This window comes from Nipponia nippon, unplaced genomic scaffold, assembly GCF_047370975.1.
Source record: "Nipponia nippon isolate SJK-2023a ecotype South Korea unplaced genomic scaffold, ASM4737097v1 scaffold_3, whole genome shotgun sequence".
NCBI lineage: Eukaryota > Metazoa > Chordata > Aves > Pelecaniformes > Threskiornithidae > Nipponia > Nipponia nippon.
In genome coordinates this window covers 4,262,390-4,285,825 of record NW_028262347.1, presented here as the reverse complement: position 1 = coordinate 4,285,825, position 23,436 = coordinate 4,262,390, and the positions used below count along the sequence as shown (strand labels likewise).

General features: G+C 39.5%; 1 protein-coding gene across 8 annotated transcripts in view; it reads left to right on the top strand.

The window, feature by feature from the left end:
• Nucleotides 1-23,436, top strand: part of MKLN1 (muskelin 1) — a 99,992-nt gene that overhangs the window by 3,322 nt on the left and 73,234 nt on the right. For 3 of the 8 annotated variants that reach the window (XM_087766956.1, XM_087766955.1, XM_087766959.1), the window contains exons 2-4: nt 10,892-10,961; nt 18,204-18,346; nt 19,764-19,852. In XM_087766956.1, coding sequence (XP_087623082.1) covers nt 10,892-10,961; nt 18,204-18,346; nt 19,764-19,852 — 302 coding nt within the window. Of the gene's footprint in view, nt 1-3,593; nt 3,669-10,006; nt 10,026-10,891; nt 10,962-18,203; nt 18,347-19,763; nt 19,853-23,436 lie in introns of those variants that run through there. The other 5 variants (XM_087766957.1, XM_087766958.1, XM_087766962.1 and 2 more) reach the window with 5 other exon arrangements.

Genomic DNA, 23,436 nt, shown 5'->3' with positions numbered 1-23,436 from the left:
GACTTTCTTCCCCTCTCTCCTCTGGCCTTCTGCAGAAAGTGATGAGCTCAGTCACTTCTTTTTTTGGTCAAGGAGGGAATAAACAATTTGTAGAAGGTAATGTAACCCTTGTTCAAACTTTTTTTTTTTTTTTGGTAAGGAGGAGAACCAAAAGCTATTGCTCTAGTGCATTCTGAGAAGCACTTCATATCCTGATTTTTTTAATAGCCCGTTTTTGTGCCTGCTCCAGTTTGAACTGCCTGCTAAGGTGAATGAGAGGTGAAGTATTGTGCTCTGTGCCATGGCAGTCCTACCCTTTTCTATTGCTAAATGCCAAATTACTGTATCCTAGGACCATGACTTCTAGTGGTTGCATCAGACTTGTGACTGATGATATCCTGTAGTTGGCTGATGCACTCAGGTCCTTCTGTCACTGTTTTCCATGGCTGAAATCCCACTTCAGAGACTATCAAGAGCTTTTTACTGTTACGCTAGTCATGTACCTTTGTGAGGAAGTTTAATCCCATTTCTGTTGGTCAGATCTTCAGAGTCATTCAGACTTTCCTGTATGGTATCTCTGTAGAGGAAGATTTCCTAGATTTGACTTGAAGATTTTTATTGGTATTTCGTTCAATTATTTCTTGTGCTAAGGTCGTTATTAAGAATATAAAATAAGATTGGTTTCTCAGCTGATAATTAAATACCATTAGTAACCTCCTCCTAATTGGTAGTCGCTTTTTCATTGCAACCCATTTTTATCTATTTCACTGTGGACTTCAGTTATTCTGCTAATTCCAGTCTTTTCCAGTTTGGCGCCTCATGTGGTACTGCGTCAAATGCTGAAGGCTGGATGGGTCTGTTGTCGCTTTCCTAGAAAGCATACTGGAACAGAGAAAGATGCGGCTGATTTGTTACAATACACTTAAAATAATTGTGTGCATTTTTGCTGGTTGTCCGTATTTTCATCAAACCAGAGGAAGTAAACGAAGTGAAAGATACTTTGATAGTAAAATATGAGTGACTCATAGCCTTCCAAAGTGAGAATGCAAATTTTTTTTTGCTTTTTTAGTTAAGAGGATGTGACCGTAGGTTCCTGCCCAGTCTAACCAAACTTCTACTGCTGTATTGTGTTTACCCTGAAAAAGAGATGTACTCTCCTGTGTTTTCAAATCTAGGGTATTGCAAAGCATTAGCAAGAAGGTACTGAGAACATGCGTAACAAACACTTTGAGGTAAAGTCCATAAGGATTTAAAAAAAAAAAAAAATCCAGAAAATAACCTGAATTCCAGCTACCCTGTTCTGAGATTTCTGTAACAGGAAAAACCATGTATTTGTGGCTAGTGAAACGTGATTCTCAGTTTCTCTTCCTACCATGTGAAACTGATGATTCAGATCTGTACCTTATACGTTCGTACGTCTTGTTATAGATGCATCCAGGTCTTGAAGAATCTTGTGTTAAAGCTGAGGTCAGTCATGACTAACGAAAAGGGTTTTTTTTGTGTTCTGTTTCCTTGACGAGGTGAAGATACCTTCTCTGGAGGTCTCGGCAGTTTAAAGCTATCTAAACCAGACCAAAGCGGTGGACTAGCAAAGTGTGCTTTAGAGCTGTTCTGGCAGGGTGAACTATGGTCGTCCATATGCTATAAGTCTTAATGGTATTGCTTATGTCTCATGGTTTCTTAAATAAGTTCAGTTACATCGCAGTGATGATTTCCATTCTAGTTGTAGAACTGTGACTTTGGGTTTGGGTTTTTTTTTTTTTTGCATGAATAAGCACGGATGTAGTTTGTTCAGCTTAAACTGTTAGCATTTATAGCTTTACTTGACTATTTTAATGTAGCCAATTCGCTTTCCTTGTTTTCCTCGCTTTGCCTTTAGATAGGGGAAGATGAACAGGCACACCTGCTAGCTGCCTGCAATTACGTCCTCGTGGTGTCTTTGCGATACTGATTGATACTTTTAACATTTCCTAAATTGAGCTGGGAATGCCAACACTGACTAATGAAGTGAGCTGGCTGACTCCGTTCCCCTCTGGTGAACTCTGTGTGTAGAAATGTTCTCAGTTCTGCTTCTCGTCCTTTTCAGTGTCCAGTGGAAAGTATTTTTTTTCCACTTGTTTGTGTAGATTTTCTGGATGTTTCTAGACAATCTCGTGTCCTGACAGGCATTTTACCCCTTGCTTACATCGTTTCTGTAGCCTAGGATTTTTCTCTGAAAGCTGAAATTGAGTACTTCAAAATCAAAATATTTCTGTAGAAAATAAAGTTACCTACAGATTGAATACATCAGTATTAGGTGCTTCTGTACTGTCTGATAAGGTGAAGTGGTGAGAAAGAAAAAGGTCAGAGAGGTGGAGGTAGTGAAAAAAAAAAATCACAAAATTATGAAGTTGCTCATTCCTTACATTGGCATCGGAAGTCTGATAACTCTTGCTTCCCAGGTAAAAGCACAAATGCTGTAGTATGAGAAGAAATTTCTTTAAGCTCAAGTTAAAATATAGCCATTATTTAGGAGATCAGTTTTATTCACTGGCAGAAGGATGAAGGTGAAATGCTAATTGCTCTAGTTCCCTGGTGTGACTAACCTGGCAGAACCTGTATTACTCTGATGTTCAGCCTTTTCTGGGATGGCATTTTTGGGGAACATTAAGAATGTAAAATTTTCATAGGCGGTGTTAACATCGTCAGATTATGGATCATTTGTTCTGTATGTGGCTTTATATTCTGCAAGCTTAATAAAGGTTTTCTAGCTACTGATTACTAATTACTTGCTTAAAGACTTAAACACTGTTTCAAACAGGGCATTTTCCTTGGAATAACTTGTTATTGCTGAGACAGCGTGTACAGTCTGTTTGATTTTTTTACATGGCAAGGAATATAGTTTCTTATTCTGCACATTCATCATCTTTTTAGCAGATTGCTGTTAGAATGCATGGTTAGGTTTATCACCACCATTGATTTTATGATGTGATCAAGATTTTTCTGTTAAATGGTGTGTGCAGCATTGATTCAGTCAGCTATCTAGAGGTCAACATGTTCCAAACTTCCAAAAGAAGCCAGTGCTTGACTTACTTTAATTGCATGTTAATATAAACCTCTAAACCCAAATGTAGTCTTGCTTTTTTGACTACAGCCTGTTGAATTTTGTAGGAATAGTGGACTGTAAGTTCAGCTGGGTCTGAATTCAATAATATACTAGTTACTGGAAGAGGAGGAAGGAGAGCTGAAGATGTAGAGTGGTTTGTTACCTTAGGTAGTTGCTATTTTAGTCATCACTTGAAACTCAGTATGCATAATCTTGGAGAAATTACTTCCCGGATCAATTTAAATCAAGGAACACAACCGTATACTTAAGTTGAGGGTAGCAGCCTGCGTGTCTGAATTTGAAGCGCGAAAGCAAACTGGTTAATAGCGCTTGCTCCTCCTCTGCTGGTGTGTTCTGCAGTTCCTGGAAAATGACACGATCTTGATAATGGAGAAAAATTGCGCACTGGTAATTTTGAGTTTGGTGGTGTTTTCCTCGGTCCTTTCTGCCTTTTCTCCCCAGACTGGCTGCTGGGTTCATTATGTCACTCTCAAGCTCTGGGAAGGTGCCTGAAAAACAGTGAAACCCTGCTTAGGATATTACCTGTATTTTTCTTGAATGCTTTTCTGTAGGTACATACTTTAAGCAGCATTTGGCTCTTACGGTAACTATTTAAATATTAATTTCCTAGCCTATTTTTCATGTGAAAGTTGTATTAGTAAAGAGGTGCTCTTAACACAGAGTGTTTAAATGGAGGAAAAAGATTGGGGTTAGGTAAATTGACCTGTGAGTAAGGAATTGCTGAATGAGTTCCCACCCTGCTCTTTCATGACAGCATGCTATTGCTAACTTTCACATTTTGTCTCCTAAAAAACCTGCTTTCTGCTACAGGGTTTGGAAGCTGCCAAATATGAAAGTAACGTTGGCTTGGGAACTGGTGTATCCTTTAGCATGAATTATGTATATTGCTCCAAAATAAGGAATTATTCCATAATGTAGCTCCAGGGGCAAATATTTCTGACTTGTAATGCAATACCTCAAATAACCAGTACTTAACGACAGGCCGATATTTCTTTATTGTCCCAGGTTAATATTTTGTCTTCTGGATTCCCTGAGTAGAGTTAGATGGTTAGTGAGAGAACCTTGATTTTGAAAGGAAAGCTAATACAGTAAAGGTTGTCCCACCTGGAACCAGGAGGCATCTTCCATAGAGTTTTGGTGAAAAAGCTCCATACCTGACGTTAGTTTGGGCATGAGGGGGCTTCAGTCTGTTTTGTTGAACGTAGTCTGCTTTAAATTCTTTCACAGGCATCAGCTTTTTGGGTGAACTTTTTACTAAGTGTGAAGTTACAGTGCTGATGAATATTAAAGATGTGTTTATGGCTTACATTAGGAATTTATATCTTTACATGTAATCACTTAGTCTGTTTTTGTGGATTCCTCTGTTGAGTGGAAATATTACTAATATTGTGGCATGTAAGAGCATTGTTGCAATGCTGTGAAATCATGGAAGACCTAAATCTACTTCCTGGCCTTTGTAAAATTTTTCCATATGTGCATTAGTCAAACAAAAATACTCCACCAAGTTTGTGATGCTTCCAAAACACAGCATAGGGGATTTACGTTGATGTGTGCTAGACATTGCTTTCCTCTAATCTTGTTGTGAAGGGTCTGTGCCTTTCCAAGAAAACGCTTTTGGAAATGCCAAGCGAGAGCAATGCAGTACTGAAGCGTGCTGCTGCACCACTATTGTGGAAGATCTGGGAAGTCTATGTTCAGTGGCTTTTCTGCTGATTGCTGGCAGTAGAACTCCCGATGTTCGCACACCGTCTAAACTATTTTCCCAGCAAGATCTGAGAGGTTGTTTTTTTTTTTTTTTAATGAAAACTGAACTTTGTTATAAAGTGGCTGCGGCTGGTGATGTCTTAAACTCTGGCAAATTTTACTACAATATTTTATTTATTGGCTACAAATCCAGTGAGCTGAAGAATCTAATATAGTCGTCTTTTTCCTTGAATATTGAAGGGAAGAATTCATCCTATTCTTGGTCTTTTTATCAAGCGAGGGATTTATTTCTGCTCAGGGAACCTCCTGTAACCTCTCATAGGCTATGGTACTTTGTGGATCACTTAACAGGCTGGATTTCAAATATCCTTGTGGCTTAGATATGTAGAAATGAACACTGAGTATGAAAAGAAATGTGCAAAAGAAAAGGTTCCAGATAATCTTATGTTACTAATATTGGTTCACTAAGATGATCAGGTGAAGCAGCCTTTATAATTGCTGATTTCATCAGCATTTTAAGTTATTTTCTTTTCAAAAAGTAGGTAGACTTTAAGTACACCTTCAGTGACCTAACCATTCTTAGATTTAAAACCAAAGCTAGGGTGAGGCGAGAACAAACCTTGATAATTTTTAAGCTTAAAGGTTCAGCATCACTTACCAGTTAAATCGCATCTAAACTACAATCCCTAAACATTGGGACAATTAGGCTGGTAATATTCTGTGCTGTGTGAAGTTACCAACATACGTAAAGAAGCCTGACTTTTTTTTTTTTTTTTCTCCAATTTGTTTTTCTGCTGTGCTGATACTGATATTACCAACCTGGAGCTGGGAGCTCTTGCCGCTAAGGATTTGGGTGGCTCAGTGCTGTGATACAGTCAAAAGTTTAATCCATGATTTACGGTTGTTGAGTGTCACCGGAATAGAAGTTATTTACCAGGCTCTGATAACTTGCTGGGAATTCACTATATATACTGCTGCAGTTTTAGTCGCTATTGGTAACGTTTAATTCCTGGCGTGCCAGGAGGAAGCACTGATGAATCAAAAACATCTTGTTTGACGAAGTCTTAACTGGATGGGGGGAGTGGAAAGGAGTACTTTTGAACTTGCGTTACTGGAAATGTCTGCAACAGTGTCATTTCGTGTTTAAGGAGCGGTTTGTTTTCTGGTAAAGGCCTTTGTGTATCGTTGGGCTGGCAGTGATGAGAGGCAGCTTAAAAAAAAGTAAACTGTTCATTGAAAGAAATAATTGAGAAACTGGTTTTAGTGGAACTATTTCTAGGCCAGAGCTAAGTGATACCTGTTTTGTTGTCCAGTATAGTCAGCTGTGAACTGAAAAGTATATTTCTGTAGGGTGATTTCTAAATTCATCAGTTTATTTTTGTATGCGGCACTTACTTCTATCAAAAGTAAAATAGCTAAGTAAATTTATAATATATTGGATGTTTCTGTCAAACTCTGCTGCTGAGGAGATGGAAGCAAATTTGAGCAAATCTTGTGGCAGTATAGTACTTAAAATTGCACTCTTGTGTATGTGTTTAACTTGAACTTTGTTTTACTATGCAAGAGGTCCTCTTGTACTTCTTAGCAGTTGGGTTAAGAAATCCTGTGTTTTAAAAAATGCGAAACAAAAAACCAACACCCAGACCCAAAAAACCTTGTTTCCTGAATGTATCTGCATGCTGCCTAATAATCGTGTATGTTTTATTGTGTTTCAACCAAGAAATTTTCAAGTCTTCATGTCCTTATGCCATTTTAAGCAGAGAACTTTTCCAATGGAAAGGAGAGAAACTTCCTAAGAAAATCTAAAAAGCTTTTTTTTAAGCTACTTTAGGGGAGAGCCATAGGTACATATAGATTTTTAAACATTGCAGCCAGGTGGTTTGAAAGCAGCATTAATTGCAGTGAGTTTCTGGGAGGAAGAAAAATTTCTCTTTTCCAGATCCATGGAATATATATATTTTTTTTTTCCCCCCTCTGCTTTTCTTGGTTCAGACTGTGTGTATGTTCCAGTGTCTAGGCTGGGCAAGAGTATCTCCACTGATGCTTTGTCCTGGCTGCTGTGGTGGTTCCACGTGTTTGAAATAGTTGGACCACCACGTCTTACAGTCCTCTCTAAAGTGAACTTAGTAGAAAATTCAGTCCGTGTATTCTAGTTGCTGTATTCTTGCTAGTCTGTTCTGGGATGGTTGTAGGAAAAAATGGAAAAAAAAAAATCACGTGGACAACCCCAAAGAAAGTATTTTGTCCGTTTTCAGTCAGGCTGTGCTTTCGTAGCACTCCAAATGCTTTTTGCAGCGTAATGGCGTGGTACCTCAGCGGTTTTCTGGAAGAGCTGTGTCTGAGTTCCAAGTCCTCTTGGAGACGCGTGTGCCCTTTGCTGCACAGCTGCTCTCTGAAGAGCCATTTGAATGTGCCAAGCAAAGCCAGTGTTTTGGATTTGTTTATTCTTAAGGACTTGTTCCTAAAGTCATGGATTTCTTTAGTAGCAGCTTCATGAAAATATTTAGGTTAGATGCAAATTATAGCAGCCTTAAACCTAATTCGTAGTATATTCTGCAAAGTCATCTTATTTCTCCCTTCCTCCCCCTCGAAGCAAAGAAAAACTCTCCCTTAGTGATTGTAACGCCTAAAACCACAGAGCTTTTTGCACTTGGAAGTCCTCTGGTAGTACCGAGCGTGGGGACATCTCTAATTCCAGCAGAGATCAGCCAGCAGTTGGTACAACGGATATGACGGTTTCTGGGTTGGTACAAGGAAAAATTATCTACTTCCAGCAGTTGCAAGACCAGCATCTGCATGGGTAATAAAAAGAGACTTCCACTGTGTTCTGCCAAGAGGGCTTTCTACATAAAGCAGCCAGAACGGTCTACTTCTCTTACTTAGCGATGGGAATGCTTACAATAAAGGCTTAGATGCTAATAGCCATGAAGGAAGCTAGATTATGAATTTAAGACACACCAGTACCGCCTCTGGACATGTTATTGTTTGTGGTGCAAATAAAATGACTCCTTCTGTTTAGCTTTTAGTGTGGGGTAGGATTGCCCACAAAGTAGCAGAGGTACCATGACATCTAATTTTTTCTAGTAGTTAGTTGCCAGTGGGAGAGTGGTATTGGCAGTTCACTGCAGTATGAACCCGTTGTCCAGATCCAGCTGCTCATCTTTTTTTCCCTCCTTTTGCGCTGGCACTAGTAGTAAGCAGAATTGGAGAACTGATGTGACTAAAGCAGTTATTTATGCTAATCTTTATTATAGCTGCTGGTGTAGGGAGGGGGAGGATCAGGCGTGAGTGGGTGGAATGGTCCCTCTTGGCAGTGTTGTAGATTTATGCTAGACTAGGTTTTGTATCTACAGTTTATGATTATGAGTTATCTCAAACCGCATTTAATGGGTTGCTTTTTTCACAGGAAAAGCTTGCGTAAAACTATTTGGTACTTGCGGTAGCTCAAGGGCTTACAAATACCTTTTTTTTTTTTTTAATGCCTTGTGAAAATTACATGGAAAGTCATTGAGTTAATGGAATTTTCACTTCTAAAGTTTCTCAGATTTTAATCTAGGTGTCATATCTGAAAAGCCTGCCTCCAGGTACTGTGTAAGGGTTTTGTGATGCCCAGAAAAAGGGCTTTACGTGGAAAGAGGCATCTGTCTTTAGGATATGCATCTGTTTGTTTCTTACTGTCTCCTGACTGCTGGAATGCTTGAATTCTTCCAAGCCCATAATTTTTCCTAAACCGTTATGGTAAATTGACTTTGTACATACGGACTTCTGTCTTCAATGTTTGTTTAATCTTAATAAATTAATAACCCATGTATTTTTACACATATCTATAAGTCCATTGACACTGCTATCTTTTATCTTTTAAATTTCTTTTTAGCCTTAATTTTGTGTGAGCTGCCTGTCCCTCGTCTCTGTCTCTGCAGAAGGATTTTTATCTTGTCTAGATGTACTGATTGAGGTCCTCTTTGGTTGTGGCAAACTGATCTTTGACCTGGAGAAGCAAACAAATCTGCTTCTAAAAATACGATCTTTGGGATCCATCCCAGTTATAAAATGCCTCTTTCCAGCAGGGCATTATCTGGCCACATAACAGTGCCAATTCCTGTAAATGTTGCTCAATGTATGAAGGGCTTATTGTCTAATGTTTAAACAAATGTAATAGCATCATAAATAAAATTTATTCTGTAGGGTAAGTTGTCGTCTTGCATGCTAGGATAAAGTTGCATAAAGGAGAAAATCTTACAGGGTTATCTGGTTTTATCTGCCTTCATGTCCCTTAAGTATTTAATATAAGATTCATAGCTCCTTCAAGTTTAGCAGTGTTTTTTCTCTCTCCGGATATTAAAAGGCATTAAGAAATCCATAAATATCCTTTTGCCTTGCCTATGGCATGGTATAGGAGACCGCAGGTATGATTCTTCTCGAAACAAGAGTGTTTTGGTTTCTAGTGGTGACTTAGCTTTGAGACTGGCAACTTCTAATGGAAATCTGTGTCTCATCAGTTCCCAAATTCTCCCCTTTGGTTTGGTTGGTTCGTTTTGTCCCTGTTGTAAATGAGAGAGACGAGAGCGGGGTTTTCTCTTGGAGTTGAGCCTCTTTGCGCTGCAAACTAGATGTATTTAGTTGGATGTTTAATTATGCAGACCAATGGCTTGACCTTTCCTATTTTGATGGGGTTAGAGCAAGAGAGTAGTGCGTGTCCGTATGCTGTTCAAACACATTTTCCCCATTGGGGATGCGTGAATAAACCAGCTGCAGCCCTGGGCCGGTGCTGGCATTGCTGTGTTAATAAATCCCATGCTCTGACGGAAACTAGCTAAAGGGAGAGGGAACCTGAGTTTTTTTCCTATGCTGTGTAAAAAATCATGACATGTCTCTTGTAAAGCCTGCAGATGGGCAGCCACTAGTCCAGCTCTCTAGAATGTATGTATTTTAAGGGGCCACCCTGGTCTAGCTCCTTGCTGTCTCCCTTGTCAGGGTGCAGGACTGCTTGGATACCGTTGCTAGCGTGGTGATTTTGGTCTGCCCAATGTGGAAAGAGCGAGCTAATTTCTCAGTCTGTTAATGCTCAACCTCTGATTTAACCTCTTTCCCTTCTGAGCTTTTATATGAGCACTTTTTCCTCCAGCCCTTTGTAATAATCCAGATGCTCGTGTTCTTTTCCTCCTACACAGCAGATGGAGATGGCATAAGCCTTTTGATGACTGCTTCCTTCTTTTTACATAAGTTTTACGAGCTGGTGAGTTCGTTAGTTGGATGTGGTAGGGCTTGTAAGCCCTGTCCAGCAGGTGGTGCATCGTTACCTCGCCAATAATTATATATTTTAGGGATTTTTTTTTTTTATAGTTTTAATTTAATTTGGGAGGTGAGCTTTACAGCGTGGCTATAGGAGAGGGGTAGGCAGATCCTTCATATGGTTATCATGGTTAATCCATTTCATTTTAGCCAAAAAAAATCTATTCTGAATTTATGTTAATTACCTAAGTGCTGCACTATTCCAAACTAAGAAAGCGACGCAGAGGTAATTTTGCCAGTTGAAGAGTTGAACTTCTGCTTTCCTGTGTGTTGTTCTAGGCTTCTAGCTCATATGAGAAATACTTGTTAAAATTTGGCATGAGTTAGATGGTCATCTTGCGCACTCCAAGAAAGCTTAAGTAGGTTAGCAGCTCACTCTCTCCATTCCAGTATCTCCTGTCTAGTGAAGGACAGTTTTTGGCTTGCTAACTGTTCTACTGCTCATCATTTTAACCTTATTGAAAAGTTCTTACCCTGTTGAGGTGAGTGAGACTGTTTTTTCCACTTCATTGTGGACTTGGGCCTACATAAATTCATCTGTTTTACATTTATTTCACAATTTGAATTTTTTAATTTCGCAACTTGGAGCTCCATTTCACAACCACAAGGCTTGGAGGGATATTTTGATGGATTCTGTAAAGTAGCAATGTAGAAAATTTTTTTATAAGAGGGGAAGAACCTTAGTCTTTGCCTAGTGATTTGGGTAGTTGCATGAGGATGTTATTGATGTGCAAGTATGGCAGATCTTACTGGATATATGAAATACATTGTGGCTGTTATTTAAATTACTTCTGGCTTCTCATTTTTTAGGAATATCTTGGTGGACAAGCCCAATGATCAGTCCTCAAGATGGTCTTCAGAAAGCAATTATCCTCCCCAGGTAAGCATCTGAATCTCTGCAACTGTATAGCTGTGTTGTACAACTTAATATATACTGGAGTTTTTATTTTAAATTTTTAAAATTTTTTTATTAAATTTTTATTGACAGCCTTTATAGGCTGCCTTCTCTCAGTAAAATGCAGGTTGTTGTGTTGGTATGTTAGGTGTTCGTGATTCCAGCAATTAATTTGTGATGTTTCAAGAAATGCTTTTTTTGCAGGGAAGTTTCATGTTTCATCCTTGACAATCACGGTCGTACTGGAAATAATCTAACCTTATGGTTAGATTAAACTGCTAATGAGGCATGCAGGTCCCCCTTTGTCAGCACTACTGGAAACTTGTAGATTGCTGGCCTTGAATCCTAGATCTAAGGAGCTTGTATTTGTTTCTCTTAATAGCGCATTTAGAAACGTAGACTCTGTTTAAAGAGACATGAATGTCACCTCTTCTGCTGGTTAATCACCCTATTAAAATAAGATTTGTATTGATTTTAGCATGTAATTTGCTTTTTCACTATTAATTAGATTGTTAGATTATCCAGAAAAAATATGCTTATCCTTTTACTTAATTTTTTTCTCCAGTAAATGTGTTATCCTTCTCTTTATGCTAGATCTATACCTTATTCTGTTACTGTTTGATCAGCTTCTGTATCTCTTATGCTGATTGTTTTAACTTCTTTTGTTTAAAACACTGATGCACAGCAGTGTGCTGCGCAGTATCTCTCTCATACAAAGTTCTTCTACTTATTTAATCCAAATATTCTTCATGAGTTAAGTTTCACAGAATTTTTCTCTAGGTAAATCCTGCTGCTTTGCTTTGAAGGTATGTTAAAAATCTGTAGTCTAGACTGGCGGCTTCCTATAGCAGCAGGTTATCCCATCCAGCTGAAAGGCTTTCATCTTGATTTTCATGATGAAGTGTTTTATACTGTTGTGTCTGTAAAAGTGTGGTGGTTTTTTTTTTTTGTTTTTGGAGGAGAGGGAAAAAGTATTCTGTTTATACCATTAACGCATTTCATAAACCTGCTTGTGAAGACTAATAATTTTGATTCGCTTGATGCCTCTGTGTATCTACCGCTCTTTTAATTTGATTTTTTTACATATATATATATTTTGATAGACAGCATAGGAATTTAATCCATAGCCTTGAAGCAGTTTTAGTCTATCTAGGAGCTATTGATTGCAAGGTAATGGGTATTGAGCATGTATTGTATCCCAGTCTGTGCCATCCTTGACTTCCTTGCACGCAGCAAGCACAGGTTTCTCTTAGGGCTCTCTTGTTCACAAGGCAAGGTTGGCTCGTGGTGTAGCTTTGGCCTGGCTTTTTCACCTGAGGTGCTCGTAGCCGTTGCGAAAAGTTGCTCTTTCATTTTCTGAGCCATCCTGAATATTTTGTGCTTTTAAAAACTTGATTCTGGAATGGGAATACATCTCTTGTAACTGGATGCTTTGGAATATTCCCAACCTATGCTTAAAGCTGACCAGCAGTGATACAAGTTACATTTAAGCATGTAGATTAAGCAGGGAATAATTAGAGTGACTTCTGTACAAACCACGTGAGCTTGTTAGAGATGTCTTCCAACAATTTTATGTGTATTGACCATGGCCTGAATGAAGATGGTGTTGCAGAACTACTGAATCTAACCCTGGAGAACTGGGCACTGCCCCACATGGTAAGCGAGTCATTTAAACCAAACTTTTGAAAGGAGAGAGATGAATTAACGTGATCTCTCGTATCTATCTATATAAGGTATCCAGATTTGAGGTCCTTTGATCTGACTTGCAAAAAGTTAGTCTTTGTAGTGGCAACTGAGATGGATTGGCAAGACAGTATTCTGAGTTTTCTTCTGTGTTATTTAAAGACAAAACCAACAGAAAACCTGGCTGCCTAAGTGGAAAAGGCCATCCTGCTAGATTCCTCTTACTTGAATCTCTGTATCCGATAGTGAGAACATAAAATGCTGCTCAGTGGCTCAAGTATTCAGCAAGCCCAATCCTGAATGCCGAGTGAGAGAGATAATGTATTCGCAGTGTCTCTAATATGTACTTTAGCTAATTCTCGTGTTTCTAACCTGAATGTTTAATTATTCATGTAAAGCATTTTTTGCAGTGTAACTTCTCTGTTGAAAAATTAACTGGAAAGAGGGAACGGGGAATTAAAATTTGCAGAAGAGGCCTGTGTGCAAAGAATGCAGTTTCTGTTATTTTTGTGTATGTAGAGAGAAATAGTTCCAAATTGTGTTGTTTCATACTTGACAGAAGAACTAAAGATTTGCTTGCATTTTGCTTAAAATAGCTAGTTCTTGCACCTGGCCCATTGAAAGACTGCCACATTTTAATGCAGGTAAAGCTTTTACACAGGTTTTCAGCCATCTGCAAGAACGAGGAAGCAGAAGTTCTTATGGCAGATTCTTAGCTTGGAAAATTTCAGTCTAAACAGTGGTGGACTGAATTATAAGTGTGGTGGGGAGAGAAGTTGGGGGGAAATTAGATGCTTTATGTTAGAAGTTTGGTATTTCATATTCCAAAGAATGATCATATATACACGACTTAATCCCCAAATAAACATCATGTATCCTATGGAAAATGAAGTTGCAAAGCATTTTATGGCTTGTGTATTGGCATCACTTCGTTTAAAAATTGGTTGCTTTTGCGGTGACGCACTTGTTAAACCATGGCAGCGGCCATAGTAATCCGGGACAGGAAAAACTCAGTAAAATAAAGCTTTCCTTGTTTCAAACTTCACTGGCTGAAACTAGGGCTAAGACAACACAAGGACTAACGTCAGTCGTGCTCACTGGAATGTGCCATGCAATATTTTTAATAGGCTCTGCAACCCTAATTGCTAGCGTTTGTCTCATCAGAGTGTCTCACCTTAATGTAAGGGTTTAGTAATTCCCTGCCGAGCTGGTGATGCTGTGCTGGCTTAGCGGTAAAAATGAGTGAGTCCCTAAACGTGGAATTACTCCCTTCCCTTCTTGATGGAAATAAAAAAACCTGTCCAGGCACCTTTTCTTTCAGAGCGTTCCTCTTGCTAGGATGAGCATGAATCAGAAGAACATGGGTAAAAATGTGAGGATGTGCTCACCGAAGATCCGTGCTTTGCAGTAAATGTGCCGGAGTCTATGTGAAACCTTTATGAAAAGGGAGAGAAAATGAAAGTGGAAGTCTAGACACTTGAAATGCTGCCATGTGACTATATTTAGTAAAGGGTTTTCCTAGCTTTATGGGTATGGTAGAGTTAAATAATTCTTGTGGCCATGAAAGCCACCAGTAGGTTATGAATGAGTGCCAGTGAAAGGAAATACATATGACAGCTGTTTTTTCTGTTTATTAAACTAGATATCTTTCTTGAGTCTTGAAACAGAATGACCCAGAAATTATATATTCAATAACAAACCTGTTATGTAGTAACCTATTCAGGCAGAAGAGGGCTGATCGTCCTATTTTTAAACTAGTTCTAGGCTTACATAGGAAGTGTGAAGCAATAAGGCTGGTAGTGCTGAAGACCACGGCCCTGTCATAAATGCTCATCCTGATGGCTCCAGCGATGGTATGACTTGGAAGACTGCATGTAGAAGAAGACTTAATTCCCCTGAGTGGCTTGATTAATGTGTAGAACAAAAGGATAGATTTTTATTTAGCCACAGGTTTAATTGCAAAAGCAATGGGTAGGTGGACAAGGGCAGTCCCTGTCGGGTGTCTTGGTTATTTTGTGCTTTTATTTTCACATGCAGTACAAGTTTCACTACTCCCTAATAAAAAATGCTTGAGCAGAAATGGTTAAAAAGAAAGAAATTAATAAAATACAGTGTGACTCTAATTGCACAGGCAGCTTGCGTAGTGCAGTTTGGAATCTGGTCCAGTGTATTTGATGTGGAGATGTAAATTCTGAACAGTTAAAAAGCATATGTATAAAGTTAGTTGGCACCGTCCAAAAATTGGTTTCAGTTTTGCATCTGAGAAGACCAGTTTTCCTCTCTTGGTTTCCATCCTGCTGTGTAGATTGTATCAGGAACTAATTTGAAGTACATTAATAAAATTTACACTCAGTTGTGTGATGCAGAAGCATGCATATGGTTGTCATCAAATGGTAGCACAGACCAGAGCTTCAAAAAAGTTTGGAATTTGCTGCAGCTCCCATTGTGACGGGTCTGGATTTGGTTGTTTTTGGGTGTACTGTAACAAGCTGTTGAGGTGCTGAAGTGCTACTTACTCTACTCTGCTCTTTGTGCATCTTCACTTACAAATGTGTTTAATCATAAAGCAGAAGTTTTGCTCTTCTAGTGTTTTGTAACATCTTTTTTGTAAGTGTTGTAATTTGGTGCTTAACAGTTAGGCTGAGGTTTTTGCACAGTTACTCTAATTAGTGTCTGTGTGCCATGCCTCTAATGAACAAACACTTCAGTTTATAAATGGGATTTTTGCAATACTTTGTGAATGCTTTGGACATTAAATGTACTGATGTTGCTTATAGCAATAGGATGGAAAAGTGTCAGATATCTTGGTATATGTATTTGTCTGATATCTCATAGACTTGTTCTCTCCAGGTTTAATAAATCACTTGATCTTACGTACGCTTCTATCACATCTCTCAAAGCTGTAGCGAATAGTCTGTCACATCTAAAATCCTGGTAGCAGTCCAAAAATATCCATGCAGCCAGCTGTTTGCAGCTCTTGAGGCAATGTATTTTTTCAACATCAGTGAGATTTGTAGCCTGTACTCACAGTGGCAGCAGTATGTGTTTGTGTTTATACGTAAAAACAAAAAGTATGTCTATGTATGTATATATATGTGTGTATAGGTATTAAAAAATACAGAAATGCATACGTAGGTACAGGTATTGAGCCACAGGCTTTAAAGCAAACCTGTTTTTTGTTTCAGTCAGCAGCTAAATTCACAAAAAGGTTGTCTTTAGCTTTTGTGCTTACGTTTTCTCTAACATCTGCCTGACTCAGCAGGTGATGGGGTGTGTGGGAGCAGAGGGAAGGCCTGCAGAGTTCCTTCCCTGTCCGCAGGCTTAAGAAATCCCCGCTAGCCATGCGGGGTAATCGCCGTGCCTTGCTCCCTTCTAGGCATGTATGCCAAGTTAAAGGATTTAACTGCAGTCCTGGATTTCTCTCCCTTAATTGAGGGTAAGAATTGAATAATGCGGGATGAAGTTTGTGCCAAGCTTTTGCAACTCTTGTGTGGTACTTGAGAAAGTACGACCTAAGCTTTAGGTTTGTGATTCCAGCAAGATTAAGAATTGCAGTTGGTGATGCTGGTAGCGCTAGCTTCACTTTTTCAGCTTTGGGAGAAATCTGCAGGGAAGATATAATGGTGTAGGAGGAGTTCTTAGACGTTGTTGTGTACTGTCTGTTCTGCATGGGAATTTTGGCAGTGGGCTGTGCCATGTATCAAGTACTGCCTTGCTCGTTACAGGACCATCCTTTTGCTCATCCTTTCCTTTTCTCTGCTTCAGACAATCTGTTTTCTGTATAGAACTTTGTTCTGAAGTTTGGGATGTACTTTGAGACAAAAGCGTGGCTTACCGCTAGTTAAAATAACAGCGGGTTCTGACATTTAGATGGATGGTGTTCTTCACAAAACTAGAAATGTTTCATCCAAAAAAAAAAAAAATCTGGGAAAGCACCAAAGCGTTCTTCTGTTGCACCCTAGCACTGCTGATACTGGTTTATTTTCTTCATTCTGAAAAACTTTGAGTTGCTGGAAACATCTTTGGCGGTAAATCCTCCTTATTCTAAATAGGTACCTATCCAGTCTGCATTATCAACTGTAACCGGTACATGTACGAGTATTTTTTTAAGCTAAGCTTTTTGTAAATGTAGTGAGAACCAGCCGGTGAGATCACACGTTTATCCTGACGCTCTCTAGAACGATGTCAGTACTGCTCCTCGATTCAGAATTAGTTGCTTTATAGGGCCACGACAGAAAGACTGAGAACTAAATGGAAGGGGAAAATTTGTTAGGCTTCTCACCCAAAAGAGGCACTTGTAGAGTAAGATTGTCCCATAGATAGAGCTGTATAGGACAAACAGAGTGATGCCCACGACACTTTATGGAGAGGTACTAGTCTCTGCCCAGGAACCATAGAAACCGGCCACATGCGTGCAAATACTCTGCTTGGTGTCGATGAAAGACTCAAAATACTGCGTCATGTCTGGTTTGGCAGTGCTGCTTCTTGGAGGAAAGGGCTACCAGCAGTGCCTGCAGTGGGAGGTGTCCTACAACGCCCTACCGATCTGCTTGTACTGTAGCCTTGATCACAGGGTTTTGTAACAAAATCCAGCAGGATGAGTAATTTTGATTCTGCGCTTCGTCTTCTTTCTCTGTTGTGTACTGCTTATTTCTGAGAAGTTAGGGAAGAGAATTAAACGTGCTGTTTTGAGGTATAAACTCGACATATTCTGCAAAACAGGATGTCTTCAGACTCCCTCCAAGACCTGTTTTGTAGGGGAAGGTTAAATAAACTTGGTGCTCGATGGTCCCCAATGGATGCTGCAAGTGCTTCTCTGCATACGCTTTTCAAGTGGAACAGATCTTTTCCTCCAGCAGTGCTGGTGAAGCTGGTAGCTGGGGCCTGAAAATAAATAATCTGACTATTCACACATGGTGGGGAGGACATCTGTGTAAGGGGGGAGCGCATGTTCCCAAGGGAGAACATTTTCATCGTTTTATGTGTAAAGCCCCTTTATTGTCAGTTAAGTGGCTTAGTTTTATTTGGTGTGGTTAATAAGCAGTTGGTTCCTATGTTAGCCACACATGAAACTTAGTCTGCGTTCAGTGGTTAAATAGTGTCAGCCCAGAGAGGAAAAGTAATTTGATGTTCTCTTAGCATGTGGAACATACTGTATTTATCTAATTGTGCATTCAGTTTAGGTTTCATTTCAGGCTGTAGTGGGCGTTTGAATCATCGCTCTCTGTAGTTTGATCCTATTTGCCAGATTTCAGGAAGTCTTGCATCCAACTTGAAGGAATGTATGTAAGCCCTGAATAGAAATGCTAGGAATAGGTAGTTCAACCAAATCTTTTTTCCTGGATAAACTGCTTTTAAAGTAATATTCCTAAAAAACCTTTGCTTCATTCCAGGAACAAAGTAGAAAATATAATAATGGGGAGGGATCATCTTAACTTTCATTCTTTGGCTTTGTAAACTGAATTTTTGAAGGCTGTAATGCTTCTCCCTTGGTATGTTTTGCAGCCTTGGCTTTATTAAAAATCACTATTCTCTCTTCCGCAGTATTTGATTCTGAAACTTGAAAGACCTGCCATAGTCCAGAGTATCACGTTTGGCAAATATGAGAAAACGCACGTCTGCAATTTAAAGAAGTTTAAAGTCTTCGGTGGGATGAACGAGGAAAACATGACAGATCTCTTATCCAGGTAAGATGTGATTTCATCAGCTAAGGTAATCATAAAGGCTGGACCAAAATGCTCTTCCCCTTCACCCCCAAGCGGACTCATGGCTACCAGTGTCATAGAGCTGTGGTTGTGATCCTGCAATTAGCTGCCCATGTGTTTATGGTCAGGTCAGAGAGCAGCAATCCCAACACTTGCTCCAGGAAGCCTTCCTTATTCTGCTCTAACCACAGAGAATTTGTGGAGAGCGAACTCTTGGAGATTTGGAAGAGCTGAGAGCAGGGCGCAATGTTGCTGGATTGCGATTCCTTTCTTCTGTGTGCTTGAGGCACGAGAGAAACGATTCCTCAGGTGTGGGTAACTTAAAGTAGCTTTTAAAAGCCCAAATAACCTGCCTGTGTCAAGAACCTCATTGCAGCTGTAAGGTCTGAACTAGTCAGCTGCTCTGCCTTTCTTCAAATGGGTAAATAAATCAAACAAGCAGATGGAAACCCATGTTTTCCTTTGTTTAGTTTGATTTGGTAATTGTTCTGATAGGGACTAAAGAAAGAGCCTTTTGGCTGTTCAAGCTATCCAGAGCTTCCAAGTAGTTGGTAATGTAAATTTGCAAGGGCCTTTTAAGGAGTCATCTGTTTCAGAAAGGGAAATGATATTTAAATGTCTAGGAGTACAAGAGAAATGAGTAGCAAGAGCTAGTCTATTTTTGGAGGCCTACAGAAGGAAAGTCCACCTCCAGGGAATATATGGGTGTACATCATCTGTAGTCAAGCAGAATAGCCGTGGAGAAACATGGGAAGTTCTTTCTGCAGGTACCCTTCAAGACCATATAGAAACTAGCCACAACCGTTCCCACCCTTTCGCCCTCTTTAGATAGACCAGTCTTGCAATTTGACTTCATTGCTGCCGGAATTGCAGGGGAAGAGGTCTTAGTAGCATAGTAATTATTGATCTTTAATGTCATTTCACTTGTACTGATGTTTAATAAAAATCCTTATTTTGGGACCTGTACTTGCATCTTCAGTAAAAATGGACTTAAGATTTTTGATAAATTATACTAAATATTTGATATTTTAATAAAGTAATACCCGTAAATGGATCACAAAGCACTTTGGCAGTGTGATAGTTCTGAGAGCTGGTCCATCTCCCTCTTAAAAACAGAAAAGTGCGGTTCAGGCAGATCGCTTGCTGAAGTCGCAGGGTCACAGGCAGACGAGCAGCATTGATCCGATGTCAGTTCCCTCCTGAAACCAGTAGCCAGTCCTGCCTCCCAGGGAGATATAAGATGGTGGATAGCAGTCCAGGCATTGGTCCAGCATGCGTACTTATGATTCATAGTAATATGAAATAAGCTTCGCATTTCAGGCGTGACCTAGATTGCGTTTATTAGCTAGTCCTAAAATACAAGGTAAGATTTAGTAACCTTATTTATTTTTTCCCACAGTGGCTTAAAGAATGATTATAACAAAGAAACATTCACCTTGAAGCATAAAATTGATGAACAGATGTTCCCCTGTCGATTCATTAAGATAGGTAAATGCATTTTTTCAGCATTCTGAGTAGAAAATAATCTCTTCTTATACTTGTGCCAGTCTTGGCACTTGTGGCTTGATTGTACTCAGGCAAAGTATCCACAATAGCTGTTCCATTTCATGATCTTTTAGGCTGGTTAGATTGGAACACAGTGAATCCTGTTACTAAGAAATAATAGCTTCATAATTTAAATCCTGGGGAATGAAAGCGAGTAATTTTCAGAAATACAGTTGTTGAGTCAACTAATTGCTGGAGAAGCTGCTTACTGTCCTACTATAAATTGCTATATAGAGCTTTAAAAAAATCATGAAGCTAAATACTGGTAAAAGTTTCAGTGTTGACATCCCTAGAGCTTGAAAAAGGTTGGAGTCTTTTGTTCTCAAACACGCTTGCAACACAGAGCAACAGCAGAAGCCTTCCTTGTTCTCTTCCTGCTACACTAACCATGTCTCATCTCTGGCTAAAGGTGACATCCAGGGGCAAAGAAGAATTATACCCCTGTCATATGTCTAGTCGTGTTTCTCTGGTGAAGCTTGCTAAAGGGGGTGCTAACGAAGGTTGGTTACTGTGACTCGTGGTGGGAGCAGGTCAGGATCTCTCTTCCTTGCTTCATGCAGACCAGAGAGACCAAGTGCCTTACAGTGGCCGTCAGTGATACTGGTTGGATTTAATCCAAGAATTTAGAGCCTTGCAGCTCTTTGTAGCTCAGTAAATTTATCTTCCCCTTCCTACCTACTGAGATAGTAAAAGAATGACTGGTTTGAAACTAGCTGTTTAAGGTTAAAAATAGAGGAAGGAGGTAGTTGCTGAAAAATGAGATAAGATCCTGTTGGCTAATTTAGATGAATCTAGGAGTGTTTTGAAGTGTTGGGTAATTCCTTTGCCAAGACTTGAATGACAGTGGCTGTGGAGGGGCTCCTCTTGGAGCCCTTTGCTCTTGTCTTCTACACAGCTTTCTGAATCTCCTCTCATGTTTGCCTGAGGAATTGAAAGCTTTGGGCTGGGAATCGAGCAATCATTTGTATGCCATAAACGGTGATATTTCCCATTCTTAGAGAAGTAGAGAAATTGGTTGCTCATTGGGTTTGTTTTTGGCTGCTACTTTTGGAAGCATCTGTAACACTTGGCTTTAGGAAGCCTCAAGAGGAGCAGAGGAATAGTTAGAATTAAAGGTTAACTACATCAGGAAAGTTAAATTGATTTTTTTTAATATATTCTGAAACTTCCTGCATTAGGTTTTTGGGAAATGTTATTTTTCAGTGGCTAAAAACCAGTAAGTAGTTACTGGAGGGCTAAGGGGGCGAATGGAAAGATTACTAGCTACTTCTTTGGATGTGCAAATTGTATTCCAGCAAAACGTGTTCTGATGTTATGAAGTGCAGCAGTAAGTTGAAACTTGTTAGGAAAGTGAAATGCTGACTAATTTCTACAACCAGGATTTTTTTCTCTGACATGACATGAGTAGTATTAATGGTTACATGGCTTGTTTTGTTGGGATGGGTTCCTCACGTAGCAATAAGCATTCTGTGTTAATGCATTAATATTAGATTTGTATTTAACTGTCACTTGCTCACTAGTTACGGTTTGAGATGAGTTTTCCTTTTTAGTTATATCTATAGCCTTTTGTTTCTTGAAGCATCTTCTATAAAGAAATTCCTATGCTAGGACAAAAATTAAAATGATCTTTTCACCAAAACCTATTAAAGCCTCTAGTTGATGGCTAGCGTCATTTTGTTTATGAAGTTGTGGGAGTGTTTTTTTGCTGTGAAACAACTGCAGAATGATGTTACGAAATTCTGTTATTTTTCAGATTTACAGCTTGAATATGTTTTCAGTTTGTTAAAATTTCCAAGCTGCTAGCCAAAGTAACTCAAAATTTGAAATACCGTGCTGTGTTCCTTGTAATGCTGCCAGTAAACACGAGGCCAAAATCTGCCCTTTTGGACTCTTAGAGACTGACACCGCAAAAGTTACTGCTATCAGTGAGGTTTGCGTATTTGGGGAAGGCATTAGGCCGTTCGGCAGCGACTTGCAGCAGGCATTTGCTTTATAATTCTGCAGATAAGCATACTGACCTAAACACCACTGTAAATATCACAACCATGAGATTTATAGGGGAGGACAGGGCGGGAGGAACATGACATGGGTAGATCTGTGAGAGGGGAAAATACTTTCTACAGCTTCCATTGCTCACGTATTAGAGGAGGTTTCAGACTCATAGAAAGCAGGAAAAAATAACTTCTCTCTCCTTTTGTCAAGAAAAAACTTGCACTTCTTTTAGTTTAATTAGTTCAACTTCAGTTCCGTAGCTCTGAAATGCCCAGTTGTGCAGGCTTTTGACCTACTTGACAAGTAATTTTTACATTTCATGTAGCACCTCATTAAAGAACTTGGGAGGGGGAAGAAGATATTTATCAGGACAAAATATTGACGAATAATCTTTTTAGTGTCTGTGAGCTTTTGTTTCAGGCTCTGTTTTTGTGGTTACTCCAAGCAGAGGTTTTTTTTGTACAGCTTCCTTGAAAGCAGAAGGTGGTGTAAAGACTGGTTGCTGTGAGAGAGCTTGAAGAAATGCTGGGTGTAATTCTCATGCTAGTTTATTACTAGCATGGCAGTTACTAACTAGCCTTCAAGCTTTTTAAGCTTTGGTGTAATAGAAATGAGCATATTTTTATGGATGTTTCCTATGTTAAATGTATTGACTACATCTTTACCTGCGTTTTTCCAAATATACGCTGTTTCTGTCTCTGCTGCCTGTAGATGAGGGACATGGAAATCAGCTTGAGAGAGGTATTTGAAATTATTGTACTGTGTTTAATGCCTGAGCTACTGCCCTCTCTAGTATACAGGGCTGCAGTCCTTGTCTAGGCATAGCATTCGATTATTGAGAAATATCCCCTAAAATCATGCTTGTGGGGGTAAAGAACTGTTTAAGTGACCTAAATACCTTCTGCTTCTGTTGAAGGGATATTGATTTTTTTTTTTTTCTTCTGCTGGGCACCTCACTGCAGAGTGACAGTTCAGCTGGTCTGAACAGTTATATGCATTTCAGGGTGGATTGCTGTAGTACAGGCAGCAAAAAAACATGCTGAGGTGGCTTTATGGTAAAAACTGGAGCAATAACTGTAGCTTTAGGCTTCAGATTCAACACCTTTAATCGTAGTGTATTTTTACCTCAGAGGTGTGTGTGTGGGGGGGAAAAAAGCAATATAGCCAACAGTGGGTAGCATGAGATGTGAGGGAGAGGACAAATGAAAACCAGTCATTGGGAGATGTGAGAAAAGAAATGCAGTTGGACCCGGGAGGGCTTATATCTGCACACAGCATCCTAGACTGCTGGTATCTCCAAACCTTGTGTGAAAATAAGAGATTTGTCTGTCACACTGACAAGTAATGCTTATTGCTGTTTGTGAGAATATTGCTACTTCCATGCTGCACTTAGGGTCTCCGTGTTCCAGGTCTAAGTTAGATTGTCTAAAGAGCAAAGCTCACCCGTGGAGGCTTCAACAAGGAGAGGGCAGAGGAAAGGATGAGAGGTGCCTCCTTCGTGTGGCCTGGGAGCCAGGGAAGAGGTTCAAAAATGG